The sequence below is a fragment of the Canis lupus genome, chromosome 28, assembly GCF_011100685.1.
Source record: "Canis lupus familiaris isolate Mischka breed German Shepherd chromosome 28, alternate assembly UU_Cfam_GSD_1.0, whole genome shotgun sequence".
NCBI classification, from domain to species: domain Eukaryota; kingdom Metazoa; phylum Chordata; class Mammalia; order Carnivora; family Canidae; genus Canis; species Canis lupus.
In genome coordinates this window covers 783,469-796,630 of record NC_049249.1, presented here as the reverse complement: position 1 = coordinate 796,630, position 13,162 = coordinate 783,469, and the positions used below count along the sequence as shown (strand labels likewise).

Sequence of the window (13,162 nt, the reverse complement as noted above, 5' to 3'; positions counted from 1 at the left end):
GACACTACCTAGTGCAGGAGATATCTGTAAGCTAAGAATTCATCAGGCCTGAGTAGCCACATGAGTCCCTTCAAAGTCATACCCATCCCTCTGGCCTCTTCATGGGGAAGGTCAGTCCAGTTACAAGAACTAGAGAGGCTGGCTGCTGGCTCTGTGAAGCCACACTCCCTGAGATACCTTCTCCAACCCTCATGGTGCCAGGTGACAAGAGCATGCTCGCTCTTTCTGTTACCTTAATGGGTAGCACAGTGGCACGCAGAGCCCCCCCCACCTCAGTCTGCTCCCCCTACCCCACCCGACGCTCCTGGGAGGCACCTGACTTCCTCAGGATCTTGGCCCGCTTCCGCAGTTGGGCCAGCAGCAGGCCCAGGAGACCCGAGTCCCGAAAGATGTCGGTGAAGAGCAGGTCCCTGCTGGCTATCCTGAGGACACTCTGCAGGGCCACAAGGGTGCAGGGTGATTCAGGGCTCTCCTTGATCAGGCACTGCACCTTCCGCAGGATCTCGTGGGGCACATAATGCAGCTCGAATACCAGAGCCTCCAGCAGCTGGAAGAAGTACTTCTGCACTGGGGCTGGCTTCCGGGGCACAATCTCCACGAACTGTGAGATGGGCTGCAGCGTCCACTCCAGCAGGAAGAAGTTGCGGGCGTTCCAGGACCACATGGTCCTGATGGCTGACAGGACTTTGGTGCAGAGGGCAGGGCTGCTGGCTTTGTGGAAAACGTTCTGTAGGACTTGGAAGGCCTGGAGATTCTTAACAGTCACTCCTGAAGATGGAAGAAGGAATAATCCTGCAGGTCATTTCTCCAGCCTATGCCTGGAAACCCATGCTTGCATCACCATTAGGAAATATCACTCATAGTGTCTATTTCTAGCTCCCATGGGTAAATGTCTATCAGAAGTCCAGAAAAGCCAGCTGCCCAGAGTGTGAGTGCATTGTCCAAGATGCGGTGGCTCACTGAGCACTGGAAATGTGGCCACCCTGGGAACTGGGAAGTTCCCTGAGCGTAAGAATGGATGTGGGATTTCTAAGACATAGTGAAAAGAAAAAAAGGCCCGAAAATGCCATTAACAATGATTTTTATTGACCACATGTTGAAATGGTAATATTTTGGATATATTCAGTTAAATAAAACATATTATGAAAAATAACCTGTTTCTTCTCATTTTTGTAAAATATGGCTACTAAACCATTTAAAATTATGTGATATGTCTCGCATTATATTTCCTTTGGGCAGTGTTGGGTTGGAGAGTTGGTTTCAATCAATCAAAATCAAATGATGGGAAAGATGACTAAGCAAAGTCAGTTTCATTTTTACCCAAGCAATTAAACAGGGGTACCTTCCGAAGCCATCCCGTCCTTTCTCTCCACCTCAAAGGTGAAGCCTCATTGTCTCTTGCCCGGGAGACACTCCATCAGAGAACTCCCTGTCTCCAGCCCTCTCTGCCTCAGCTCCCAGAGATGTTCCTGAAATTCTCCTCCGATCCAGTCATGTCCCTGTGCACCTGCTGGAGTTCTGTGCCAAGACCCTTTCTAAACTGACCTGGCAACCTTGAAGCCTCCACACTCTGGCCCACTCCCGTCTCTGTGCCCATTTCCCCAGACTCACCTGGATGTTTGCGGTCAGCACTTCTTTCCCCAGACTGTCCTTTCTGCCTTTGAACTTTATCCTCTTCCTTTCTACCTGGGCCACTCACTCTGAGCCTTGAAGACCCCCCTTGAATGGGGCCTTCTGGGCAGGGTTTCCTGACTATAACCCAGACAGAGCCAACCCCACCTGCCTGGTGTCACCATTGTCCCTGATGCATGTATCAGCCAGTTTTGGATGAGATTATGGTTTGGTGTAAGTGTGACAGTCTCCACAGAGAAATTTTAGGGAGCAGATACCTGCCTGGTCACACTGGTACCTCCCAGGGGGAAGAATGACTGCTGCACAGAGTTCATCAATCCAATAACCAACCAATCTCAAAGAACTGAGGAGGCCCCGAGGCTGAGCCTGGGGGCAGGGGGTGTTTGGGGGCCATTAGTCCTCATATAATATATGAGGACATATTGCAGAGTAAATCACAACAGAAGTAGGGGTGGAGGTCAGAGTCTCCCTCCATTACCTGAGAGGGCCCTTACCCTCATTAAGCAAACACCTCTGCCTCTAAGTCCCACCAAGGCATCTAAAAAGGCCTTAAAAGGAGAGAGTTTAAAGCGATAGGTAATCTCCACAAAGATATGACAGAATCACTGACAGTTTCCAAGTGTTTGTTTCTTCACAAAGAGTCAGGGAAAGACCTGTGCAGCATTTGTCAGAGCACAGTGCCAGCCGTGCCGGCCCGTAGAGACGTAAGATGACCCACCAGAAGCCTCGTGGTGGAACTTGAAGCCTTCCAGCTGAGGGTACATGACACTGTCAAACACCTTCAGCTCTGACCTGCCACAGGTCGTCAGCCACATCAGCAGCTCGAGGAGCTCCTCCAGGTGGGGGTCCACTTCACTCTGCGTCAGCCCATCATACCTGTGGGGACAGACCAGGTCAGCCCCATGGACTTCTTGGATGGGGCAGCCATGTTTGCCTATGCCGCTCCTCCCAGGGATGCAGAGGCAAAGCCAGGCCCTCAAAGGTCTCCACCAATTCAGCACCAAAAGACAAAGGGAATGTCCTGGATAAAGGTCACTCTGCAAATGTCAGCCTTAGGTATAAGGACATGCAATCAGAATAGGGAGACACCTGTGAACACCTATAGCATTTTGCTCATGGGAAGGCTGCTTTCTATGTCTGAACCCACTCCCAAAAGACATATACACCAACAGAGCAGAGGCAGCCCCAAAATGAGAGGTTTAATATTTCAAATGGGCAAACAAAACATCTAGGGAGGTAATCAAGCTTTATGAGACTTCCTTATGCTTATGTCAAGGTTGAGTATTATTTTCATTGTTAGCTGCTTATGTGTAGGTGGACTACCTTTCTCTTATTATGGAGGATGGTCTCTCTCTCTCTCTCTCTCAAGTATCATCCTAGTTCTGCCTTGTCAAGAGCAAAAGTGCTTGCAGCATGACTTCAGGTAAGGCAGAAAAAACAAAAACAAAAACAAAAAAACAAAAAAACACTGTGCTGAGATGAGTCCTTCCTGGGCACTCCCTGAAACAGGCTCATTTTCCCATCCTGGCTTCCACAGGATGTCTGGAGAAAACAAACCACCCATTTAACAAAGAAATGTTTAGGAACTGCTATGATGCAGACCTCTGTGGGAGCAGTAGCCAGTTGGCCATGATCCACAACAGTGAAAAACTTAGTCACCCCACAGGAACGTTCATTCTTAGTGTCCCCTTGGAGGAAGACCCTCAAGATATTGTCATCTAATCACATCCTTTTGGGGCTTCAGCCCCCTCATCCAAATGACCCCTTTAGACTGGAAACCTGACTCTGCATTGACATCTGTGAAGCACAGTAGAAAGCCATACCCATGGATAAGAATGGCTTTTTATAATCACAGAGCAGAGAGCAAGGGAGTGCATGTGACCCTGCCCTTAAGCAGCTTCCCAAGAGCAATACAGAAGTTAGAACAATCAAGAAATGTCTTTGACTTCCATCTCTTCTCTTATCTAGTCCTGGACCCGACCTGAAAATGATTTGGCAAGTCACAGTGGAGATTAGTCCTGACCCAGGTCAATGGTATCTTCATTTGGGTTACTCATAGTCAAGGATTTGAGAGAGAGAAGGTAGTTTATTCGGGAGTTAAACCAGAAAGTACTGCTAGGGGAAAGAACCTGATTATTATTATCAGGTAGGCACCTTGTGGGCAACTGGAGTGCAATGTTTCTGGGGACTCTGGAAGGCAGGGTAGAGGTATCCCACTCAAAGGGCAACTTTGCTGGGTATTTATCAGTCAACTCCTGCCAGTCTATGTTTGAGATCTGCTTCTGGGGGTTATTGACTCCTCAGCACTTCCAGCCCCTAACTGTATAGACAGAGCTCATTACGACAGTCCCAGAGACCCCTCCAACACAGAGATGTGGGTTCTGATAGGTGGCTGGCAAGCCAGTGAGCATGCATGCAGTATACACCACCAGATGAACTTGGTAATTCCTAAAGGAAGTGGCTCCCAAACTCTGATGCACCTTGAATTATTTTTGCAATAAAAGTCTCTCTGGCCATCCTTTATGGAAATTTGTGTTTCAGAAGACATCCAAAGAAGCCTCAATATCTTTCTCCAGAGCCCCCTAGATGATACTGAGGACCCCAGATGATACTTTGGCAGTTTCTCCTCCACCAAGGGCAACCACTTACCTAAGTAACACTTTGAGGATCAGAGGGTAGCCCTCCCCATTTTCAAACTCTAGGAACAGAGCCGAGGAGACAGGGTAGGAGTCCTTCACAAAGCCCAAGATGAGGTTCACTGCCTCGCTCACCTCGGGAGTGGGGAGGCTCTCTGCAAGCTTGGAGAGGTTCTGAATGGAGAGCTTGATACAATCCATGACTGCAGGAGGAAAAAAACCCTGTTGAGTTTGGACACTGTAGCTTTTCTGTCACGGTCATCCCCTCCCGCCCTCCTTTAAACTGTGTATATCAAGATGTAAAATAAGAATTCATTTGAAATACTTCTCTGCTGGGTCTTGAATCAAGAAGACTTCTCCACAGGAAGTGCCCTCCAAAGAGCCACATTCCTCAGGCTCAGATGGAGAGTAGGTGAAACAGGAGGAGGAAGGAAGTGTCTTAGCCAGGTGCTCCTAATTCCCAGCATGCACAGGGGCACGAGGAGCAGGTCCATCACGTAGTGAGCTACACGATGCCCGAGGTGAGCACCAAGAAAAACCTTCTCAAAAGAGCAACACTGGACATGCACAGAGATAAGCCTGATAAAAAGTTCAGGGAAGGACATGTGAGCATATAGGAAGGTGAGAGACTAGAAGATGGTGTGTTTCTACCACTAAAGTACCCAGGGATTTGGCACCCAGAAGTGTGGGCCACAAGGGAGGAGGGGAAGGCAGGGCCAGCTCATATGTGGGCTTTGGCCATGAAACTTGGTTACCCAGAGCTGTGAGTAGCCAAGGGAAGATCTGAGTCAGAAGAGAGGTGTCACTGGATTTGCATTTTGATGGATCACTGTTTTTAGGGAGAAGTTTCTCCTAAGTGCCAGAAAAGCCATGCCAGTGGATCAGGAAAAGTGCGACAAAGTAGCACATGCTTTATTCCTCAGCTGCAAGGCTTCAGATGCCCTCCAAAGTCTGCATGCCGGGCAGGTCAGTCCCAAGAGCTGCAGGCGTGGTGAGTAACCACCAGGCCAGCCATTTCTTCCAAACCTTCTCTTCAGCCTATACGCCCATCAGAAACTACCCATTTCAAACCTAAGGGAGTCCTGGGCTCAAGTGCTCCAGGTGGCAGTCTCCCCACCAAGGTATGAATTTTCATTTCTGGTTATTATCTTGGAAGCTAACAATAAGGACACAGTGAGAGACCCTTGCCACCAATGCACTCAGCTTTTTCTCAGGGGTCTCTGACTCCAGCCTCTAGGGGTTACCTGGGCTGCTGAATATCTCAGGCCCAGCTCAGCTTTGAGCCATTACCCCTGGGCCCCGGCCTCACCAGGAGCCTTGAGTCCCTAAACTAGAGCTGACATTTGGTCCTGGGCTCAATTACAATAGGGCAATGGGCTTGTTGAACTCTCTCAGCTACCACCAGTTGACACCCCCTGTTATAGGAGGCCCCAGAAAGAAGACAGGTCCCAGGGCAAGGGTTCACTATCCCAAATTTACATGTAAAAGAACTGAGGCACACAGGCACTTAAGCACCCAAGGTCACTCAGCTATGACAACAGGAGGACAGGGTTGGAGTTCATAGCCCGGCTGTCTGGTTCCACAATCTATGGCCTTAACCCCTACGTAGGCGGCCTAGAGCAGAGCCAAAAGCACTGGATCCATTATCTCCAGGTTTAGAATGTGATTCTCCTGTTTGTGAGCTGGAGAGCTGGCAAGTTCCTCTGCCCTCAGACCGTTTTCCCCATTACAAAATGGCATTAATATCCATCTCAAAGAGATAGATGAGATAATATACAAACAGGCCCAGCGCGGGGGTCTGTGTGGTAGCATGTGTGCAGTAAATGAGTTCCCCTTTCCATTCCTCCTCCAGTGGAGCACCAAAATAAATAATAAACGCACTGTTGTGAAGGAACCCAAGAAAAGCGTCATCTACTGGGCATAGATGGGCATCCACGAAGACGCTATTTTTTCATCTTTTTTTTTGGTTCCAGGGTCTCATTCTAGAAAGTGGGCCCACATCCCAGTTCTGGTCTCCTGGGGTCATACCCTGCAGATACTGGATGATGCCAAGGTTCTGGGCTTTGGAGATTGCCCTCAACACACAGAAGGTGGGCTCCTTCCAAGAGCAGCAGCTGTGTTCCCGAAGACAGGTAGTGGCAATCACTAGAGATTGGAGTTCATTTCCTGATAGAAGTCTCTCCAGACCCTGAGACTCATTGCAAATGTTCAGCAACATCTGGAAAAAAAAAAAAAAGAAGAAAAAAAGAAAGAAAGAAAGAAAGAAAGAAAGAAAGAAAGAAAGAAAGAAAGAAAGAAAGAAAGAAAACAAACAAAAAAAGATGCCTAGTTAGGAAGCCTCCTTCCTGTAGCAGATTTCTTTCCTACTTTTCCAGAGCTCTGAGGTATATGTCTCAGTACAAAGGATGGGTTGTATGGGTCACCCTCTGCCCCCAGAACAGCATAATCAGCAGTGCCACCTAGAAAAGGGTGACAGGACTTGGGTTAAAGTCTGCACTCCTACTCTTCTGTAAGCAGTTGTTACCCTTCCCAATTCAGAATAACAAAGAAGGGTTTGACTTAGAGATTTGTCCTTTTACAGAGAAGCACAGAAAAAATGCCATCAAAAGTTAAAGTATTGAATTAAAAGGACCCAATGCTATTTAAAAAGAGATGTGTTCTGGGGCGCCTGGGTGGCTCAGTTGGTTATGTATCTGTCTTCAGCTCAGGTCATGATCTCGAGGTCCTAGGATCAAACCAGCACTGGGCTCTGTGCTTAACAGGGAGTCTGCTTCTCCCTCTCCCTCTGTCCCTCCCCTCACTCGTGCACTCTCTATCTCTCTTTCTCTCTCTCAAATAAGTAAATAAAATCTTAAAAAAAAAAAAAAAAAAAAAGACATGTGTTCTCAGATCCCTGGTTGGCACTCAAGCTCTACTTCTCATAAGATCATGAGCCTTATCCTATAACCTCCTCTCTGGGCCCCATGCCTCCTCCCAACCAGTCTCCCTGTGGCAGCCAGAGAAACTTCTGATACCATCCCACCACTTGGGGTAAATCCTGGCTCACAGAGTTCTGGGCAGACTAGCCCCCCTCTTCTCTCTGTCCTGTGATTTTGTGCGGCCCTCCCTTTGGCACTTGGTGGTCTAACTGGATCTCCTAATCCGGTAAATATGAAGAGCTCCTTCCATCTGAATCCATTAGCCCCTTCTGAGCACAGTGTCAGAGTCCAAGCTGGACAGCCACAGAGCTGGGCTCCAAACCCCATCTGCTTGCTGGCCTGTCCCACAGGTGGATATTGACCCTTGGCTTAGACACCATTTCTGCTTCTCCTCCCCTCCCCCTTCACACCTCCACCACAACTTGCAGCTCTGGTTCAATGCCACTTCTTCTGGACTGCCTTCCTTTATGCTCGACTAGAAATCAGGTCCCTTGTCCTATTTTTGCAGCACCTTTCACTTCCCCTCCAGAGCACTTTAAAAATTGGGACACTGCTCTTTAATTATGTGATTTTTTCCCCCCGTTTGGCTTCCCCATCTTCCTGTCACTTTGAGAGATAGAGAGTACTATGCTTGCTGCTAGAACCATCGGTCTGGCACCACATAGAAGGATCTCCATATATTTTTGCAGAATGAAATAAGGAAAACCCTGAGGAACGCAGCCATGGCCTATTACTGCAGCTCACATTCTACCCATTCGTGAATAGAACTGTGAAAGCAGCGCTGCACTTGTTCTCTGCAGTACACATAAAAGTCACATGGAAAAAATTGGCCAAAGTGCCCAGGACTGCATCCCGGCCACCACTTAGAATATGATTTATAAATGATGATTAAGGTTCCAACAAATGCAGCTTAAGGGATAACCTACCATACGTGACCTTGTGGGATAACCTCTGATAATGATGAATCTGGCTGGAGAATGAATCTAGAATGGTTGCTAGGGGATCCCTGGGTGGTTCAGCGGTTTAACGCCTGCCTTCGGCCCAGAGCCGAAGTGATCCTGGAGTCCCGGGATCGAGTCCCACATCAGTTTCCCTGCGTGGAGCCTGCTTCTCCCTCTGCCTGTGTCTCTGCCTCTGTGTGTGTGTGTCTCTCATGAATAAATAAATAAAATCTTTAAAAATAAATAAATAAAATAAAATGGGTGCTATGTGAATGCTCATGTGCAGTGCACAAATGCATTTGGAAATTCCTAAAAGCTCTTAAGCACCTGCTCTGTAAGACGGTGCCCGCAGGCCCTGGCTGCAGAAAGATGAGTTGGGCACAAGACCCTCCCGACCCTCCCCCGACCAAGGTCTCCTCCAGAGAGACAGGAGAAATTTTCTGGAGAATGCAGCATCCAGGAAACTGAGAAAACAGAAATGGTCAGTAAGGGCACAGAGAAAGAGGAGAGAAGTTATGCTAAAAGTGGCTGCTGGTATTCAGAGAGGATAGGAAAGATGGGGAAGGACACCAAGAAATTGCATTTGATGTTTAGTAGCCTGAGATAGTTTCTGAAAGGCGGAGCCATCACAAAGTGGTCTTGGGAGCTAGGGTCCCAATCCCAACCTCCTGAACTTCAGTGACACTGGACCCACTTTTACTCATCATGTTGTAGTTGATGTGGAATTACAACTGTGAAATTGTAATACTACACATGTTCTGGAATGGAAGAAAGGGCTTGAGGAGGTGACAGAGATGAGGCTGTGGCACAGATGGGTACAGGGAAGCACTTGGAAAATGCTGGCTACCCTTATACAAGTACAGTTAGCGGGCTTGTCCTCAGAGAGGCAGAGGCCAGAGACAGGAGGCTGCACATGCTGAGGAAGGCAGGCAGGGCTCGGAAACACAGCATGGAGGGAGAAGAGCTGCTGGGGCCAAGGGGAGGAAGAAGAGGAGCAGCACACTTTTCTGGGGGAGAAGGAGGGGATTATTGATACAGGGAGACAATGAGATGGAGAGAGAAGAAAATGCATCCTCCAAATGCACAGGATTGCTGGCTTCTGCAGAGCATAGGAACAGATGGGGAGCTGGCCCTCCAGGAGGACAGAGTTGCTTCTGGGCCATGCCTGAGGAAGATAAATACATCTCCAAGAAGCACAGCAAGGTCTGGGCCAGGGATGTAGAGCCCTCTTCTCACTCACCTGCACAAACATCCTCTGAATTTGAACATCACTCTCAAAGAGCTCATCCTTTTCCAGGGGAAAGACAAAGAAGAGATAAAGGCACTGCAGGAGCAGGGCTGGGAGCCCAGACTCAGCAACTTTGCCCAGCGTCTCCTGCAAGGCAAGAACAGGTGTGACCCATGGCCACAGAGTCAGCAGAGCATCCCTCCAACCCCAACCACCAGGAACGTGGCTGAATCCCATCCTCTCTCTGGGGAGCACATTCTCAAGTAAGAGTGGAGACGTCATAGGACTCATTTAGGGTGGCTGTGAAGATTAAACTTATCTAGAGTGTACACTCTGTGCTCAATAAACATTTCATCTTTTATAGGCCTGATAATAGGGTGGAAGGAAAGAAGGGAGGGAGGGAGAGAGGCACAGGTGCAGAGCAGAAAACAAGGGCTTTCCTAAGTGATCACACTACTGATTTGGGTAGGTTGCCTCCCGTTTAGGGAACTGGGCACTCAGGAGGGCATGGCTCACAACACGTGCAAACATCTAATTAAGGACCTGATCAAGGTCCTTCCCATCCCCTTGCTCAGGCCTGAGACTTCACAAAGACCACAACAGTCCTATAGATGAGGACTGATAACCAGGGAGGCCAGACAGAGGGGAGAAGACCAGAAGTGGGCACAGAGGGGTCCAGCCTGAGTGTGGAACTTCCTGGAGCCCTTCTTCCACATGCTCTGCCCACAGCTCCCCGGCATGACAGCAGCAGCGGCCTCTGTGTGTGTGTGCCCATGTGCACATGTGAGCACGTATGGCATTAATCTAAAGTACACTGTCCACCTAGCTCCCCAGCCAGTTGACTAATGTGACAGATATGGCGGCAAAACAAGAAAAAGAGAAAGGAAGAATGTACAATCTGGCCTAGAACCAGAATATAAGGCAGGGGTGGGGGGAAGGAAAGGCCCTGCACTCTGCTTCAGGCTGCTGTGCTGCTGTTTGTCCAGGTGATCCTCCTTGCAGGTAACAACTGCCTCCCAAGCTGCTCTCATACCTACACACACGGTTTCAGATGCCCGGCTGACGGCAGCATCCACCTTTAGCCTCAGGGTGGCCACACCCCCCACTTGGTTCCCTGCTCTTCTCATTGCTGAGCACCAGACTGGCAGGCAGTGGGCACTCTCACCAGACAAATGAGTCTCTGGGCCTGCCTTGCCCAGGCCCTGTGGCCATTTCTGCTGATAGCCACAGCTGTCAGGGACTGCTTTTGCCTAAGAGGACACCAGCCATCAGCGATCCACTCGCAGGGAAGCACCAGGACCCCAGCTTCATTGTGGAGGATGTGTCTACAACCAGGATGGGGAGCCAGTGGGAATGGAAGAAAGAGAAGCTGGCCTCCCTGAGGCAGTGTCTCTGGGCAGCCATGGGTCAGGTGCCTAAGGTGGGCTCTTTCAGCTCGAGTTCAGCAGGAGGCAGTACAGAACAGTGGCTCAGAGCACAGGCTCTGGGGTCAGACAGGCAGCAGGTACACAGAGTGGTGACCAATGGGGCTCCACTGTCTGACTCAGAGGGCTCGGGGGTTTTCATTGATTCACATGGGACACACCAGCCTTGCCCCGACACAGGAAACTGTCTGTACACATCAGCCATTGTTAATGCCTGCACTAACCCTAGAATTGAGGCATTAGCCCCAATTCTAAAATTAGCTACATGACTGAGGCACAGAGAAGTGACAATTTGCCCAAGTTCACACACAGCTTGTCAACTAAAAACGCAGGATTTGAAAATGAATTTCAGATGCTCAAGTCCAGGGGATCCCTGGGTGGCGCAGCGGTTTAGCGCCTGCCTTTGGCCCAGGGCGCGATCCTGGAGACCCGGGATCGGATCCCACGTCGGGCTCCCGGTGCATGGAGCCTGCTTCTCCCTCTGCCTGTGTCTCTGCCTCTGCGTGTGTGTGTGTGTGTGTGTGTGTGTGTGTGTGACTATCATAATAAAAAAAATAAAAAAACAGATGCTCAAGTCCATATTCTATGTCAGAAGGGAGATAGAGCAGGACAAATGATAAATAGGTATCATAAGGAAAAAGACACTCTTGCAGTGGCCACTGCCCTTTGCTGCACATGGATATGGAGCTCCCAGGCTGGGGTCCATGGGGCCTACAACTTACCGAGTTTGTCCCTGTGAGCACAAATACTGACTTCAGGAGCAGGTAGCCATCCTGATCCACATTCCCCTTCCACCGCAGCAACTGCCAAGCCGCCTCCCTGGCTTGCTCTGAGGACAGCACATGAAGGGAAGAAAGTGTCACCAGCAGGGTGGTGCAATGACTTGCCTACCCACCTTCCCTCCACTTGGCCCCCTTCCCCATACATGTGCCTTAGCATCTTGAGGGCACTTATGTCTCCTTTCCTCTCTACAATGCAGTCTGAATCCATACCAAACACTTCACACTCTGCCAGATTAATGTCCTTGGAGGATAGTCTTTATCATGTCACCATCTCTGTTCAACCACCATCAATGGCTCTCTGTTACCCAATAATAACAAGCTCTCAGCTATTGGACTTCTCACAATCTAGAGCCTTCACCTCACTTCCTATATCCTCCAGCCTCTTATATTTCAGAGATTCCTGCCATCTACACCATGCTCAAGATATTCCTTCCCCCTAACATTCCCTCCCACGCCTCAGCCCCGCAGTTACCGTGAAACTGCCCAACCTCCAGGTCCAGCTCTATGAGCAGAAGAATGCAAATCACGAGACCCCAAAGCAGAAAACATACTTGGCTTTGGCTTCTGTATCTTTTCTGGATCAAGCTATTCAGTGGACACTCAGGTGTACCTCCTCCAAGAGCCGCTGGTCCAGTGTGTATGCGTGTGTGTGTGCTAAGCCCATGTGTGTGTCCCTCCCAGGAGCAGCAGAATTCTGCAAGTTCCTCTTTCCTCCTCTGCCAACCTTTCCCTTCATTTCTAACAGCTTCAGTGGTGGAAGCGAGCCTGTGGTGCTCTCTGGAAGGCATCACTGTTGCTCCACTAGAAAGCAGAGGGGCTTCACAGGAGTCCCGGGAGGAGCATGCAGGGCTGTTTCCTCTCCATAGAGTGTTCTCTTACCTGCAGGCTTTCCCACAAGTGCCTTCTGTATCTCTTGGGCCAGCTGGTTAGAAGTGTCTTGTGCCAGCCTTTGGAGACTGGGAAAGCTGATGATCCCCACGGAGTTTTCCCAGGCCTGAAGTGCAATAAACAGGATACCATCAAAGATGTCAAAGCTACAAAGCAAGGCATGAGAATTACCTTGCCATTCTCTCTGCCAGCCCAAATGTATGGGCCACCTCACTGTCCAGGTGTGTCCCAAAGGCCAACGAAACACCTACCCTAATAGCAGTATCCCTATCCTAGTGCCTGTGAATTGTTCAACTTCTGCTGAGCTCCAAACCCACATTCAACTGGGCCCTGAACATCTGCCCAAAAACTCACACTCCTGAAATGTCAAATACACATTCTCCAATCCTCTGCCTTCTTCCCAAATCTGTGGTAGCCTGCCTCTGAAAATGGCTCTTTCAAGCACTCAGTTGCCCTAGTGGAAATCCCAAGGACATTTCTCTAGGTCCCACTCTCCATCACCTTCCTTACCACATCAACTGCTACATCTCACTGATTCTCTGCTATATGCTTCATGCTTCTCAAACCTTGCATAGGTATCTTAGTTTTAGTCATACAATTATTTCCTTTGATAAATTCTAAAGGGTGGGACTGCAAGTTACAAGGGCATGCTTCTTATTTATTTATTTTTTAGTACTTTGGTGCATAGTACTAACTCATTCCCCAGAAAAAGT

General features: G+C 49.1%; 1 protein-coding gene across 9 annotated transcripts in view; it reads right to left on the bottom strand.

The window, feature by feature from the left end:
- The window catches only part of WDFY4 (WDFY family member 4), a 286,497-nt gene that overhangs the window by 245,566 nt on the left and 27,769 nt on the right, over window positions 1-13,162 (bottom strand). For 8 of the 9 annotated variants that reach the window (XR_005380348.1, XR_005380346.1, XR_005380347.1 and 5 more), the window contains exons 3-9: window positions 12,441-12,555; window positions 11,502-11,608; window positions 9,368-9,502; window positions 6,297-6,486; window positions 4,282-4,471; window positions 2,351-2,508; window positions 316-768 (exon numbers count right to left, since the gene is read on the bottom strand). Coding sequence is in view for 6 of the 9 variants with exons in the window: in XM_038578030.1 (XP_038433958.1) it covers window positions 316-768; window positions 2,351-2,508; window positions 4,282-4,471; window positions 6,297-6,486; window positions 9,368-9,502; window positions 11,502-11,608; window positions 12,441-12,555 (1,348 nt within the window). In the remaining 3 variants the exon portion in view is untranslated. Of the gene's footprint in view, window positions 1-315; window positions 769-2,350; window positions 2,509-4,281; window positions 4,472-6,296; window positions 6,487-9,367; window positions 9,503-11,501; window positions 11,609-12,440; window positions 12,556-13,162 lie in introns of those variants that run through there. The other variant, XM_038578029.1, reaches the window with a different exon arrangement.